Source organism: Chaetura pelagica, unplaced genomic scaffold (genome assembly GCF_000747805.2).
Source record: "Chaetura pelagica isolate M959 unplaced genomic scaffold, ChaPel_1.0 scaffold138, whole genome shotgun sequence".
NCBI lineage: Eukaryota > Metazoa > Chordata > Aves > Apodiformes > Apodidae > Chaetura > Chaetura pelagica.
Window position 1 is genome coordinate 3,702,635 of NW_009954215.1, and position 16,019 is coordinate 3,718,653.

Sequence of the window (16,019 nt, forward strand, 5' to 3'; positions counted from 1 at the left end):
GTGGCTGCTGAGCGCGGCCGTGCCCATCCCCGCGCCTCGCGGGGCGCTCGGGCGGTCACCGCTCCGTCTCGTTCCTTGCAAGGCACAGGGAGCCGTGTCCCGTATCGTGGGAGCTGCTGAGGAAAAACCAGCTTGATTTGCCAAGTTCTAGCGGACGAGCACCTCGACACTTCAGTGCTGGAAGTTTCCAGAGCCCCTCGCCTTGCAGCAGTTAGAGCTGTACAGCGCTCGGGCGGCCCTCAGAGTGTCCTGCTCCGAGGGCTGCTTGCTCCTCTCCTCTCCTTCAGCAGTGTTTCCCCTGAGTGTTGCCCCTCAGGCCTAGGACAGTGTTTATTCTTAGTTCTGTGCTAATGTGGCGCAGGTCATGGAAGAAGGATGAGGAAGACACTTGAGTCCAACCAGTTTGTCAGGACTGTGAGCGTTGGGCTGCAGTTTGGGGCCCAGCACAGCGTGGTGTCAGCTGCTGTGCTTCAGTCAGAAGCTCTTCTTGCTTGAGAACCCTCTTTTCTTCTTCACACTCATGCTCTTAGTTCCTTTTAGTGATTGTTGTCCAACTCTTGGAGAAGCATGTCATGTCGTGCTGTGTCAGTGGTTTAAACAGTCTGTTGTTTTGGCTCATCTGTGTTAACACAGTTGTAGCCACAAGAAATTTCTGAATCAGATTTGCCTTCTGTGAGTCACAAAATGTCAACACTTGTGCTTTAACCTATTCAACACAAAGGTGGACTATTAAGAAGAGGGAGGGGATACTTATGCATTATTTCATTGCAGTACAATTAAAGAGCACATCTTCTGGGAAAGGAAGTGTGGTACCTCAGCTTCTAGTTGAACCTATTTCATAAACAACGTACAGGGCCAGATGTACCAATTAGTGTGAAGAGTTGTGTCAGATCCTGCATCTTACAATTAGTCATGGCACTAGAGGCCTGTTGGCACATTGTTAGAAGGTTTTTCTTATTTTTTCCTTCTTTTCAGTTTCCTGAAGCTGAGGGGACCTTTGTTTTTTTATCTGTGTGTAGGAAGGAATGGAGTCAAATGCGATTTGAGGAATGACTGTCAGTTTGCTGATAAAGTCAGTGTGAAGCATATTTCATCTTGATGCTTATGGAATTTGAGGGAAAGGAGAGTCTCCCAGTTCTCCATTCAAAGACTCATGTAGGGGCCTTTAGGCAGAAACAGAGAATAAATGGCTACCTTTCTGAAATCCCTAATAACTACTACATAAATCACTGCATTAAGTTTATTTGCAAAGGCTTGAACATGCAATTTAAAAAAAAGGTGATATTTATCAATAACATACTTATTATAGTGACTTTCACATTTAGTAATATTAAACTTACTTTTAAAAAGGAACATTTCAAATGGGCATATTTTCAATAACCTTCTTTGTCATTTTAGGTTTCTCAGAAAAAGTTTTGTGAGTATTTAGTAATATTAAACTTACTTTTTAAAAGGAACATTTCAAATGGACATATTTTCAATAACCTTCTTTGTCATTTTAGGTTTCTCAGAAAAAGTTTGTGAAACAAAACTCAATACAGACATGAAAGATTTCATCCCCTGAAAATGGAACTGTCTCTACAGCTGTAGCTCTTCAAAAACTAAACTTGAAAATATACATCACAATCATCCTCAAGTATGTAAAAATTCATATTCTTACAAATAAATTTGCTTTAGGAAAAAACTGCTTGAAGTTGTCAGCTTGATTATTTTTCTTAACCTGTAAAGTGAAGTTACCTATTCTTTGCTTCTTGTTTCATATTGGAACATCTTAAGTATATATGCAAAAATGCATGTACATTTTCTTTGCTCTTCAAGAGTTAATTTTCTTTGTTGGGGGGTGGAAAAACTGCTGTTCCATCCTCTGTCTTAGCCAGGCTAGACACTTTTCCAGTTCCTGCTACATCTGTGGCTTTTGCCTGGTGATTAGGAAATTGCCATCATCTTCAGCCACTTTGTAAACCACAGGAAGGTTGGAAACAGCCTTGGTTTTCATTTCCTGTTTCTTTCATGGTCATTTTTATGAGGAGGTCAGGGAGCTGCTTACAGTTCTGCCTATCAAGCTGAACAAGCAGATATTCAAACTAAGTCTTTTGAAGGATATCTGAAAATTGCATTGAGGATAAAGTTGTTAATATGCAGAGGAGCAAAGTGTGGACCACTGGCAATAAGCAGGTTGTAAAGCCCTGGAGTTAGCGTACATAGTAAAGCTGACATTTGAAGCTGAAGTCTCTCCAAATCAATGGCAGACCGTTTCCTTCAAATAGATGTATTAAAAAGCCTCAGTTAAGAGCAGAGACCTGTGGGAAGTGTTTTCTTTATTTGGCTTATAGAATCAAATGTGGTCAAGGATACGTAGTCATTACTCTGTTTTAAAAGGTAGAGGTTCCTTTGAGCTAGCTGTTTTCATGGGATAGTTTACACCAAACATGCTTAATTTAATTCCTAGGTATATGAAAAAAGCATCTTAAAAATTGTTGACTGTAGATCTGTTTGGTATATTGAAGAACTCTCTGTTCTTAGGCTGAACCTCTGTTATTTGGACATAGTTTAAATGCTGTGCATATGTTACTGACTAGATTTTATTTACATGCAGTCTTTTATACAATGAAAATATTTAAACTATTAAAAGGTGGTTTGATTGTTTTATGGTTCCTATTCATATTTCATTAGTTGGTTAGCTGAAATTATTGTTTCCTTGGCTTGTTAACAATTAGCATTTAAAATTCAAGGACAAAACTTGGTATTTGTTTGAAAGAAGTATTCATCTAAGTGCATGCTGCATTTGGCATTCCTAGCAATGGAATACATAAGGATATGAATTGAGTCACTTCATTCCTACACAGTCCATAATTTTAAAACTATTTAGCTGGCAAGAAAGATGTAAAATGTATGCAATTACTTTGAACTCTACACCAAGAGCAGTGCTTGCAATAGCAGAATTTTATATTGAGTCTGTGCACCAGTTAAGAAGGGATTCTTTTATTTTTTTGTCTACCTGTTCCATTGGTTTTTAAACACTGATTATATGTAAAAGTGTCACTGATTTCTTAATATTTTGCATCTATTCAGTTTTGGGCTCAGTGTCTTACATCTCAGGAAAATGTTTCTCATTTTAAAAAAAGTAAGAATGAGGAAATTTTCCTCTTAAGAATCCATTTCTACATCTCTGAAACAAGCAAATCCCCATGTAATTTGAATTTGGAAGATTATTCTACCAGCTGTTACAGTTCTTTTCTTGTCAATTGAGGAAGAAGAGAGTTGAACTTGTGAAAGATGAAGTTTGTCCTGGGAATTCATCCTAATGCGCTGGCATATTCTATGACTACGTTGGGTGCTGGAATGATGAACAGTATCTTTAATTTCTACTATGTGAAGCTTTTCCTAAATCGATACAAAATTTCAGAAGTAGCGTTTCATCAAGCACAGGTATTGTACAATGGAGTATTTTTAATACTGTGATGTGCCATGTGTCTGTGTTACAAGAAAGGGAGTTTTTAGTTCTGAATTAATTTTGGATGCATTGCAAACAGTTATACTGTAAATTAATTTTAAATGTAGTTAATACATAAGCAATTGAAGATGCACATCAAGCACATCCTTTACGGTATTTAGACTAAAAAATCTCCACAATTTAATTGCTGGAAGGACTTTTACCTTTGAAATAATGCTCTAAACTAATCTTGCGCCTCAACTCCATAGGTACATTTGGCATTAGTGCTTTCCTGTGGACTGTTTAAGTACTTAAATACTGCCTTTATCCTGCAAGTCATTATCCATGTGAGTGACTCTGTCATAAATGGTCTCCTGAGAGTATTGGGCCAGTTCATGTTTTGAATTACTTGTCATGAGAATAATACCTGGACTTTGCAAGATAAAAGCCCAGATATATTAGCTTTTGAAGGAGTGAAGTCTTTGGGGTTTGTTTCAATGTGTAGTTGGGTACTTGCCTACTTAGTAGTTTTGTTTTTCAAAATTGCTATAAACTTGTAAGAATTTGGTCTGGGGTTTGTTTTAACCTGAGAAGCTTTCATCTTTCTTTATTCTTTGAACAGAGATTTCTTTTTAATAAATCTGTTGTTTATTAACTTCTGTGTTTGTATAACCTCTGCAGATAAGTCACACTAACCATAAATTCTGTTGTTTCTCACCTGTTTGCCACAGGTTGTATTTATGATATGGAATGCCATTAATGATCCTCTTTTCGGCTACATTCAAGATAACTCCAAATTCGCATGCTGCTCAAGACGCCAGTTTTCTATCTTATATGGAGCTCCTTTATATGCATTAGCCTTCTTGCTTCCTTGGTTTCCTTGGAAACATTATGAAGAAGGTGACTGGCTGAGTGGTCTTCACCTCATCGTCGCCTTGTGTGCCTTTGACGGTTTGCTTACGTTTGTGCTGCTCGCGCAGTGCGCGCTCTTCGCAGAAACTTCAACAAGACACGACAGCAGGCTTCAGCTCATTAAATATAACCAAGTAGCAACATTAATTGGATCAACAAGCATTCTCTTTTGTGGTCTCGTTTCAGATAATATGGAAAATTTTGCCTATTTTCAGGCTTTCACTGTTTTGGTCGCAGCATTAGCAACAGCTTGTATGTGTTACACAGGCAAATACAGTACTAGTCAATATGAGCAGAGAGAAGTTTGTGTGGAGAATGCTAATCAGGAACATGGTGATGGAGCTCTGTCCTGGACCTCTGTCATTTCATTGACCAAACAGATTATGACAGAGAAAAACTTTTTGTTTTTTGTAATGATGAACTTCTTCCAAGTCTTCCACCTAGCCTTCTGCAACAATTTTATGATGATCTTTGCAGATAATCTTATTCCTCATAATGTCCTTTCTTCCTCAATAAGAAGTGTCATGTATGGAGCAGGCTTTATTTGTCCTCAGGTAGGCATCTGACTTTTTTATTTCAAAATATGAAAACATGGTGTTTTACTAGTTTTAATTAGTTACCCATTTGCAGTGTTGAAAAAATCCTGCATCCGGGCCAAGCCATTGGCCATACTGAGAAATCTAGCTCACCAGTGCCCTACAAGCAGAAAGTACCTTAATGTACAGGATAACAAAATGTAAGGGTAGTGCGGATGGACAAGCAGGCAGGCTGGTAGAGTATCTGTTTGCAAGAATGTGAGGTGTGAATTTTTAAGGAATTAATGTTTTGTATTCTACAAGGTTTGTAATACCTAAATGTAAAAGAATGAGAAACAAGGTCAAGATAAAAAGTTTTTAGAAGCAAAATCTTTAGAATTCTGAATTCTCTTTTGGTTTGATTTATAATACATGATGAAAGAATGATCTCTTATTCAGGAAGTTTCTGAGATAAATGCACAAAACACCAGAAAAATTATTAGGTATTAAAAGCGTTGTTGAAATATGTGGTATCTCATTCCTGGGAACCAAACAAAACTCTTTAAGTAGCTGCTGTTGGAGGATGATACGTTCCCATTTACTTTGTTGTTTCCTGTCTTGGTCAGCTACATTGACTGGGTAGAGACAGACATACTTTCAAGACCCCAATCAGGGATGGGAGGGAGAAGTAATGAACTGGAACAGTAACATGTGAGAACAAGAAAAGCGACAAAAAATATCCCACAGAATGTAAACATATTTGTCTGCAGGGACAAAAAAATTCTGCTCATTCCCTTCTAACTTCTTCAACTGGATTTTTTAAAACTTGCACTATGTCTACTTGTTGGATGATGGAAGTCAGGATACTAAAAATCTGACTTTCCTTATAGGTGCTGATGGTGTTCAGAATTTTTGAAAATCAGGCTGTTATGTTCATTAAATTGTACTGGTTTTCAGGAGCTAATATGTAAAAGAAGATACATAAAATTGCAACTGGAAATCACAACTCAATATATGACATAAAAATCCTAAACGTAGCATCTTTGTTCTGTAACTCCTAAATTACTGTCATTTCAACTTTTTTCCTTATCACAGGTTTAATAGTTTTTTTAATGTAACTGAAATAGTTATCTGATAAAGATTGGAAATAAATCAGACACTACAGAAGTTAGGCAAGCTTAAATAATTTTATGCTCAATATATAACAATCACTTTTGTTGATAAAGTCAGTGTGACATTGTGAAACAAATAATTGTTCGGAAAATGCATCTCTCTCTGCTCCTCAGAGACTCTTATCTGGAAGGTCAGTGAACCATAGAGAGTTTGCTGTGACCTTGTTTTTTTCAGTTTTTTTCCCTGTGAGCTGAAGATGTAATAAGAGAATTCTCTCTGGTGACAGTGTCCTGAACTTAAGTTACGGGAAAAGCACCCAACCCATGTAAAATAAAGCCCCTTTTTGTGAACTGTGCTTCAGTGGCCTCTACTAAACTAGAATTCAGCTTCTATCTTAGCTTTCTTGTAGTAGAAGGTGTGAAGAATGAAACCTGCCTACAAGGGAAGCCTTTTTGCTGCAACGTAGGCAAACAAGTTTAAATTTGTATAATTAACTTAGTATTTTTCTTAGATACATGCAGTCTTTGAAACATGCAGGTAATAAGGAATTTTCTAAATCATAATTACTTCCTGAGATGGGGTTATTATTCAATTATGGGGGAGACAAGGTCATAGTTATTACAAAAACAGGCATTACAGAATGCCTCACCATTTCTAGGGTAAGCACTTTTTTGCAAAATGCCTGAAAACGGCCAAGGGAAGGAATGTTTAGGTTTTTTACAGCCAAATCTTTTTCTTTTCCCAACTTTCCAGATGTGTTTTACCTCCCTGATTATTTGCATTGAACTTTTTAGAAAGGGTTGGGTTTGTTGGGGTTTTTTTTAATGGGTAGTAATATGTCTGGTTTTGCTTTACAGGTTTCCTAATGCTGAGATACTCCACTGTATCTTTTAATCATATTTGCATCTATATTATCTTTTCAGTGCCTTGTTCTTCTCAGTCACACTTCGTTGAAGAAGTTTGGTTATTACAGAATCATCTTGTTTTCCTTTTACTTTGAAGGAGTAGCTGCTGCTGTCATGTTTGTTCTAGGGCCAGAACACTATTATCTGTTGGCATTTTATCTCACAACAAACATGTAAGTAAATACACTTCCCTATTCCTAGACACAGCTTAAGTAAATCTAACAGAGTGGACACTTGTTTTTAATAGTATGAAGATTTTGCTACTGCTTTTATGGTTTTCTTTCTGTACAGTTTCACTTGTCAGAGAAGCTGATAAAAGAACTCTGTTTGTTTGCTAGGAAAGCTCAGACCTCATTTTGTGTTGCATGCACACTTGTGTGTTGCACTGCAAAACAAATGTCCATGTCAGGGATCTGTGAGGTAACCAGTACTGAGTCACATTTTCACTGGTACTGGGTAAGTATGATGCCAAGAAGCAGTATTTTCACAGAAATAGTACATTATGATACATGCAAAGCCTTATTTTAAAATAAAAGCCTGTTTGTATCACATTATTGCTACAGCAGTTCATCTATATTTCTTCATTTTCTGTTTCATTGCTTTCTTCCCACATGTTCTTTCCTGCCCTCCTTTTCTTCATTTTCCTTTTTCAAGCCCTTTGTTTTCATTCTTATTTTCAGTATTTCAGTCACAGGCTACTGTAACACTGACTTGTGTGAACAATAAATTGAATTTTGTTACCTCCATATTTTAAATTATGAAGATATATTTTGGTTTCCCTGGGGAAAAATTCTAAGGTATCTAGAGAGAGACTATGTTTAAAGTGCTAATTGTTCAAAGCCTCTTGTAAGTAAAAACTAATCACACCCACAAATTAATAAGACATAGAAATAGTAATATTTGAGTTTATGGCTTCACTTAGGAGTTTTAAGTGTTGGCTTTATGTTTGTTTAAACGCATATGTATGTATATATAGGAATGCCTATAAAATATTTTTATTAGTCTAATTCTCCCACTTTGAAGTTTGTCTTCCATGTAGTCTTTCCAGTAATGCTCATGTCCTTCTCAGATCTTAAGAGAAATTTTTCAGTTTTTCTTCTAAGGTGTTTCTTTTCTCTGTTATTTTAAATGACATTTACTGATGATCTCAAGCAAGTATTTATGACTTTTGCACCAATGTCCAGAAAAAAAAGCAGAAAACCACCATCTTTTAGGCTTCATGCTAATTTCTAATTCTCAGTCAAGAACAGTTCTCTTAATGCTTCCAAAACTGCTGCTTAAACACATATATCACCCTGTTTTAAAGAACATCTCAGCTTTGTGTGTTTGCAGAAATGTCAGTGTTGAGGTGTATGTCTTAGAATGTCTGTTACAATTTCCTTATGAAAGTGTATAAATAAGAACTATGAGCATCTTAAATATTTTGTCTTTCTTTAGGGTAATTGTACAAGCTTCATTTAGTTTGTTCAATTTGCCTTTGGCAGATATTGTTGATGCAGATTTAATAAAGCACAAGCGGAGGTATGTCAGCTTTCTTTAAATGTGTTCTCTATTTACTATGTTACTCTTTGGTAAGTTAGTTTATGTCAAACTACAGACAGTAAATTATCTTGGATCCTTGACAGGGAAGTATTTTTGGTAAGAGCAACTTAGTATAAGTAAAGATAAGAAATTTAATGAAGTTCCCTGTGATTACTTCATCAGAGTAATTTCTAGTTTTAATTACAGTATAGTATAAGCAAAGTCCTTTAGGTTTTTGTATGTTTATTTTTCTTAGCTTCAGTTGAATTATTTTGTAACCACATGCATCTATTGTCAGGGAATTTTCTGTATAAGACTGTAAGATCTTTCTAGCATGGAGGAAGCTTTTAGAAAGTTTTGCCTATGCCACCTGAAGTGCAAATTTCAAAGTCTAACTGTCTGCTGGTATCTCTCTGAAATAAAAATTGATAAACCCTGCTGTGACGTAGCATGTTACAACTCTTCTGGATTTTAATCAAAGGGCAGATAATCCCTGCTGGTTCCATCAATGTTTGTGTAAATGCAGATTCAGTTATGGTCACTGTAGTAAAGGACTTGGCCCTCAAAGGTGAGAGCTGTTGCTCTCATGAAGAGAGAAGAAAAAACAACACTCCTTTTCTGGCCTCATGCATATAAATTCTTAAGTTGTAATTAAATCTCCATGCACTGTTCAGACTAACTTAACTTCATTAATTACTCAGTGTGCACAAAGCTGAACTTGAGTCTAAGTCATTTTAGAATTAGGGCCAAGCTGTATATATACTACAGAGGTTTATTAGCTTTCATTTTCAAAGAAAATTAGATTTAATTATGATAGCTGGTTTTGTTTGCTATGTGTGAACTGTAAAGCTAAGTATCATGATAATTATCATTTGCACATAAACAGGATTTTTAAAAATTGCTGTTGTAATTAATATACTAATAAATTTGTGTTGTGCATTTATTTTTTTTTCCCTGAATATTTTAGATCACCACTTTCCTCTATGGTTTTTGGTACCAATGCATTATTTACCAAGCCTGCCCAATCTTTGGCTCCAATGCTTGTGGTTACAATACTAAATCAATTTGGATATGAGAACCTGAATAATGAAGTTGCTCAACCTGATCCAAGGTGAGTTCAAAAGGGACACTGTAGATTATAAAACTTAACATGAAATAATCCTGTATCTAAAAAGCAAATTAATCTTTAATTATTTTGCATCAGCAGCACTTCAGAAATGAGTGCTTTAAAAATATTTTCTAGCTGGTTTTAATCTGTATAGAAAAAGAAATGTTTTCTATATTTTTTTAAGGAATAAATTGTTTATTGAACAATACACATGAGGATATCTACCTGATTTTGAAAAACAAAGGATACATTTCAGTAGTTGACCATCTCCTGTTCTATTGCAAAAAAAGATCACCTAATATCTCTTATTAAGATGCATGTTGTCTTGGCTTCTGTGTTTTGTTTATTGCATAAACCTACTTCCTTAAATATATAAACCTAATAGGATTGCATTAAAGATACATTTTTGTTTTAGAGAAAGGAGTATAATCATTGGAGGAAGGGAATTTGCCTCAACTAGGAGTGTAATTTTGGTTTCAATACTATTTACCATTCTGATGCTAATGATTTCATTGCAATCCCTGGAGACCTTAATACACAGCATAAAGCTGGGGTTGCTAGCTAGCAATTAGAAATGCATGGGGTTTCATAAAAACAAATTAACAGGCAGTCAGTGCATTGAAAGGGGCATAGGCCCTTGGTTTATAACCAAGAGGAAGTGGCAACATAAGGAGTGACTGAACTCAGGACTAAAGGGCAAAAATCAGTCCTGATTAGGATTAGAGAGCAACATGAATATCCTGAGAACTATGTAGCTCTCCTACATTTTGAGTAGAAATCTTAAATGCATAGAAGACAATAGTATATGAACTTGTGTGGAGATAGTTCTTGAAGTAGAAATGACAAATTATGCATTGACTAAGGCTAGAATTATTTGTATTTAAGGAATTTTCAAAAAAATGTATGAGGAAAAGCATGCCATAAAAAGACAACAGGTAGTCTTCAGAAAAGCATCCTGACACAAGCAAAGAAGCCTTAAGTTTGAGACTACGTGTGAGAACCATTAATTTTATTTTAATGCATTCTGTAGCTAGCCAGCCATTGAGAGATGTGAAGAAGACATGAAACTCATTATACTGTCAAATAAGATGAGTGGTTTTTGCAGAAGAGGGGTGGGTTGAGCTGGATGTGGGTATGGGAATGCTGAATATATTAATCTTGATGATTCAGAGAAATTCAGATTTGAAACACAGAGACTGAAGTTCCGATCCCTTTCAATCATAGAAATTATCCCTTTGTGAATAGATTTTTAAATCACAGTAGTTATAGATCTTTTTTTTTCCCCCATAAGCAGACCCTAGACTATAGCAACAATACATTTCTTGTATAAAAACCTGAAATACTTTGAAGCTCAGTCTCTTTTAAAACCTATCTTTTCATTTGAGTCACGCTGAAATTTTATTTATTTCACTAGAGCATGGAACAGCATCAAGCTACAAAGCTGAGATCAGTTAATCACATATATTTGTGTGTAAATAAGCATGTCCTTCACTTTGCAAATGGACTCAGCGTGGTCATATGGTCCACAATGACCAAACTATTTGAGATTGTTTCTAGGAAGCCATTTTGTCATGGTAATGTCCACAGACCATTGACTGGGCTAAAATTCCTTATACATATTACAACTTATCAGCTGATCTTCAATATCAGCCATATGCAAGACAGCTAAAATACACTTGCCTTAGGACAAGTTGTTTGGGTACAAACAGAACAAGGACATCATCAGTAGTAGTCAGCATGGCTTCACCAAGGGGAAGTTGTGCTTGACCAACTTGATAAACTTCTGCAATTAAATGACTAGCCTGGTAGACATCGGAAGGGCAGTGGTTATTGTCTACCTGGGCTTCAGTAAGGCCCTTGCCACAATCTTCCATAAGATCCTCATAGGCAAGCTGTTTATACAGGCTGCATTGAGCAGACAGTGAGATGAGTTGAAAACTGGCAGAAAGGCTGAGCCCAGAGGGTGCTGATCAGGGGCATGAAGTCTAGTTGGAGGCCAGTAACTAGTGGTGTACCCTCAGGGTCCAGTCCTGCTTAACATCTTCATTAATGATCTGGTTGATGGGGCAGGATATACCCAGAAAGTTTGGTGATGGCACAAAACTGGCAGGTGCAACTGATACATCAGAGGGTCATGCTGCCATCCAGAGGGATCTCAAAAGGCTGGAGAAATGGGGTTGCAAGGAATCTCATGGAGTTCAGCAAGTCTGAGAGCATCATCCAAATGCTTCCTGAACTCAGTGAATGAGTGAAGGAATGAATGAGTTAGATTCATCTGATGTTAAGAAGACAGTATTTGTTTGGTTTTTAGATCTATAAATAAATAAATTTGAAATGCAAATAAAAACCCAAACTCAAAAAAATAATGATCTTAACTATAGAGGGTTTCCAAGTTTCCTGAAGCATCACCAGAATATTGTGAAATCTGTGTGAAATGCTGGTGTCGTTCACCAAGTCTGAAGTGTTCTTTGGGAAATTAGCATTTAATTTTCAGCAAAAAGAGATTTCCGAAGCAGGGAGATGCCTTTGCTGGGTGCTCCTTTCAGCAGATTCTATGATTCTAAGTGCAAACTCCTGCATCTGGGGAGGAAAAGCACCATGTATCAGGGTATGCTATGGGGCACCCAACTGGAAAGCACCTCAGCAGAAAAGGACCCGTGGGTCCTGTTGGACACCAAACTGAACATGAGCCAGCAATGTGCTCTTATGCATTTGATAGCATTTTATTAATACCATCCTGCCTTCAGAAGTGAGCTTCATAAATATTCTATCTTTGGTGCTCATCATACACTGTATCAACAAAATCCTATCTATCAAAAGCTATCTGCTGGGACAAATAAATCATCTGCTTATGCCTCCAGCAATATGTCTGGAAGATGACACTACCTCATCTACACCTCCTCATCATGCAGCAGTGACATTTTGCATCTTCAGCTATGGGATATTATGACTCCTTGACATCCTCCATGATCAGGATGCTGGTTTTTAAGCTTTGCCTGTCTTTTGTCATCATGCTCTTGAGCAATTCACACATACATGTTCTCTGCCTCAGTAAAGACCACATTCCTGAGCAGCTTATTAGGACAACTGGCAGGTTATGAGTGAAATTCTTATCCCATAAAATCTCTTGAGACAATTGTTTATCCTCATCTCAGTGGTTACTGTTACAGTTATATTTTGAAGGGCAGTCAAGCTGGTAAGACAGTGAAGAAGTTTTACACAGAGAGTAAAAGTCTAGAAGAAATGAAAATTCAGTCCTCTTTTTCTTTCATCTGTGAGGTACCATAACACCTCCAGCTAGATGATTAAGATTCATCAGAAAGCAGAAAATGCTGATCACTGAACAGTATTTCCAGCACTGTATTAGAGCAGGCATTCCAGAGTCCTCAACTGTCTCTCTCTGTACTGAAACCTTTGAATTGACCATTAACATCACCAACTTCTTTCTTACTTACTTGCCTCAGTGCTAGTATCTTCTTACTCACAGTGAAGTCTTCTTCCTTAGGAACAATCCAGTATCTCTTGGTTTTGCCTCTGGTATCATAACTCTGAAGTGTAACTTCTGCTGTGAATACTTTATCTGTCTTCCAGAAGCCTTTTTGCTTTTTGGTGTAACCTCTTTTGCAGACCAGGTTGGCCTGTATCTTGTACACAATTCCATGTGAGTTACATGTGATTCTGGATACCTTAATGTAAACATTATACCACATTCTTAGGGAATGTGGTCACTACACATAAGTATTTTCTAGTGGTAACTAGCTTAAGAGGTATTTTTTAATATCCTTAAAATTTGAGAAACAGCTTGCAGGATGGTCCTGGTTTGTTTGGTTTCTTCTTTCTAGCTGTCATCAGAGGAAAGCATTACCTGGCCCATATGGCTTGGGGCGTTTTGTTTGGGTTTTTTTGCTGTTTGTGGCTTTTGGTTGGTTGTTTTTGTTATTGTTGTTATTTGTTTGGGGTTTTTTGGTTGGTTGGTTTTTGGTTTTTTTTTGCTATGGAAAAGATACCTAGTTTTAAAACTCCCTCTTCTGGAGAGCCCCTGCAACTACAGCGAACTTCTTTTAAAGGTGCGTTTCAAAGTCGTTCTATAGAACGAAGTAATTTGACAGCAACTCTTCATTATTTATTAGAGGGACTTCAAGCTGTTGATGCTTTTATATTGATTACTGGACTACATCAAATTCTATCCCGAGTTATATTAGGGCTGTTTAGTGAAAGATTGTATGTTTTATTCCTGCATGTGCAAAAAATGTAAACAAGGAAATTTCTGAAGTTAGTAGTTCAGCTGTTATTATGATGAAATCTGAGCTCTGTTCTTGATTTATCTCAGTCTCTTACTGAAATATTTTCCCATGCCTTGTTCTGTGTACTATAGATATTTTTCATAATTCCTGCAGTGAATTAAGGCTTTACACTACAATAGGTAATATGTTTTCCTAACCCAATATTGTTCCAGTGAAACCAAATCAGGATTGTACCCGCATGAGTGATTTGGCAGATGTTGTTTCTTTTTTTGTCCTTCCTGAAGTCCATGCATAAAGATGGAATAATTTTAATATTGCAAGCTGCAATCCTCTTCAGTGTGCAGAACAGGCAAAGTACAACCCCAAACATCCTGTTAACTGTGTCTTAGTCCCACTTTAATCTTTAGATAGGTAGGTAAGTAATTTGTCTGTGGCCTCCTTGCTGACACTGCTCTTACAGTTAACTATTTGCAGCAGTGATGGTGCTGTGCATGATGTGGACCCTTGTTTACCTGTAGGTGGACTGAAAATGCAACTGAATACAAGCCTGTATTAACCTGTGTCTCATGTCTCATCCCTGAATGCTAACGAAAAACAAAGAAAATAACATAAATTGTCTTACAGAGCAAAAGTTCATTTAGGGGGTGTTTCTCAGTTTGAGTTGACTTTCCTGATATTTAAGTAATTAGAATCCAATAATTAACAGAATGCCAGTAGATTATTATTCTAGCTACTACATGAATACCTGAATGTATGCTTTGAGCTGTCAGAAACCACACTGGTCTTGAAAGGGAACTTATTTAACTCCTATATTTTCTTTTTTTTAATTCATATTTGTTGAAGTTTTTCTCTCTTACTCTTTGGAGAAGATTTAGATGAGGAAAAACCATGAGTCCATGAGAATAAATGAGAATGTTAATTTCACATTTATTCTTTTTATGGTTTGTATTATCTTGTAATAATTTATTTTAAAACAGAATTAAATAAGGCTTGATATTTCAATCAGCCGTTTATACCAGTATCTGAATTATGTGCACTGATCATTACTTTCCTCAGCAACTCTAACAACACACTATCTGGATTGCTGGTAGCACAGCTTTTAACTTAAATAAAATTATTTCATACTAAAATGTTTGCTTCCATTTTCTGCTTTTCTTTCTCTTCCAGATTTTTCAGTCTTACTAAACCTTTTCAGATGCTCTGTTCTATAATTGGATTATATTGCTGAAATTGATTTCTCTATTACGTAATGTAATGTGTACTAAAGCAGTGAGCAGGATATCTTAGGTTGCCTATAGTGTATTAAAATTAACTCTGTGTCCCAATTATCTAATTTCCTCCCAGCTATTATGGAAGGAATAAACAACATACTTGTGTAATTAGAAAATATAATTGAAGTATGCTTGATATCTGAGTTATTTCTATTTCTTTTATTTAGAGTTGATTGTATACAGTAACGTGTGTATGCTGTATATGTGTATATAATGTGAATGCTTTTAAAATAATCTGTTGTGAATTGACCATGAAAGTTAATCTTCTTCATCTTGAAAGCTGTGTTGTTGTTTCCTTCACCAGGTGGTTTTTAGGTCTCCATGATGTCATGTTCTACCTGATCTGTCTGGTTCCGCTGTGCGTTGCAGTCGTGCAGATCCTGACCTGGACTCCCTTTTCAATCCAGAATAGCCACGTGACAGCTGTGCGCTGAGCATGCAGCAGCTGGTCAGAAAATCTTCTGCTGAACTTCACCACAAAAGAGTTAGTATGTTTTAGATGCAAAAAAAAGCAAGATTGTATTAAAGGGGCTATGAGACCAAACACAGTTTTAGCCATTTTAATGAAGTTGTGTTTCTTTGGTTCATGTCAACTTTAACACTGATCACATTCAGCCTCAATGCTGAGCCTACACAGAGGTTTTCCTAGTTCAGTTGTTTGCCTTTAATGGGCTTTATCCTTAATTAATAAATATTTTTTTTGTATAGACTGGTCATTGTTAAGGCCTTTGAAGGATGGGTATGGCAGATCAGGTAAAGGAAACCCAACCCAGCACCTGGAGTTTAAGGGAACTGCATTTTCTTAAGATTACTGAAAGATGGTGGATGAATTTTGCCATACTGATAAAGTGTAGATCTCTGAATTTACTCTGGAAGAGCCTGGTGGACATTCCTCATGTCCATGGCTGGGAAAATTAAGAGAAAAATGTAGATGTTGTCTAGCTGACTGATATGAAGACAAATCTGAAAGCTGTCAAAGAGCCAAGAGTAGTTAACT

The 16,019-nt window shown here is 36.6% G+C and overlaps 1 protein-coding gene across 1 annotated transcript; it reads left to right on the plus strand.

The window, feature by feature from the left end:
• Positions 1 to 3,276: 3,276 nt before the first annotated feature.
• Positions 3,277 to 15,456, plus strand: LOC104393733 (transmembrane protein 180-like). Its single transcript, XM_010003250.1, has 6 exons — positions 3,277 to 3,429; positions 4,165 to 4,899; positions 6,897 to 7,051; positions 8,316 to 8,399; positions 9,367 to 9,510; positions 15,327 to 15,456. The coding sequence occupies exons 1-6, from the start codon at positions 3,277 to 3,279 to the stop codon at positions 15,454 to 15,456; spliced, it is 1,401 nt and encodes a 466-aa protein (XP_010001552.1).
• The last annotated feature ends 563 nt before the right edge of the window (positions 15,457 to 16,019 follow it).

Coding starts and splice junctions, on each gene's coding strand:
- LOC104393733 (XM_010003250.1), top strand. CDS start 3,277: ATGAAGTTTGTCCTGGGAATTCATCCTAATGCGCTGGCATATTCTATG. Junction 8,400..9,366: donor TTAATAAAGCACAAGCGGAG/GTATGTCAGCTT, acceptor TGAATATTTTAG/ATCACCACTTTCCTCTATGG. Junction 9,511..15,326: donor GTTGCTCAACCTGATCCAAG/GTGAGTTCAAAA, acceptor TTCCTTCACCAG/GTGGTTTTTAGGTCTCCATG.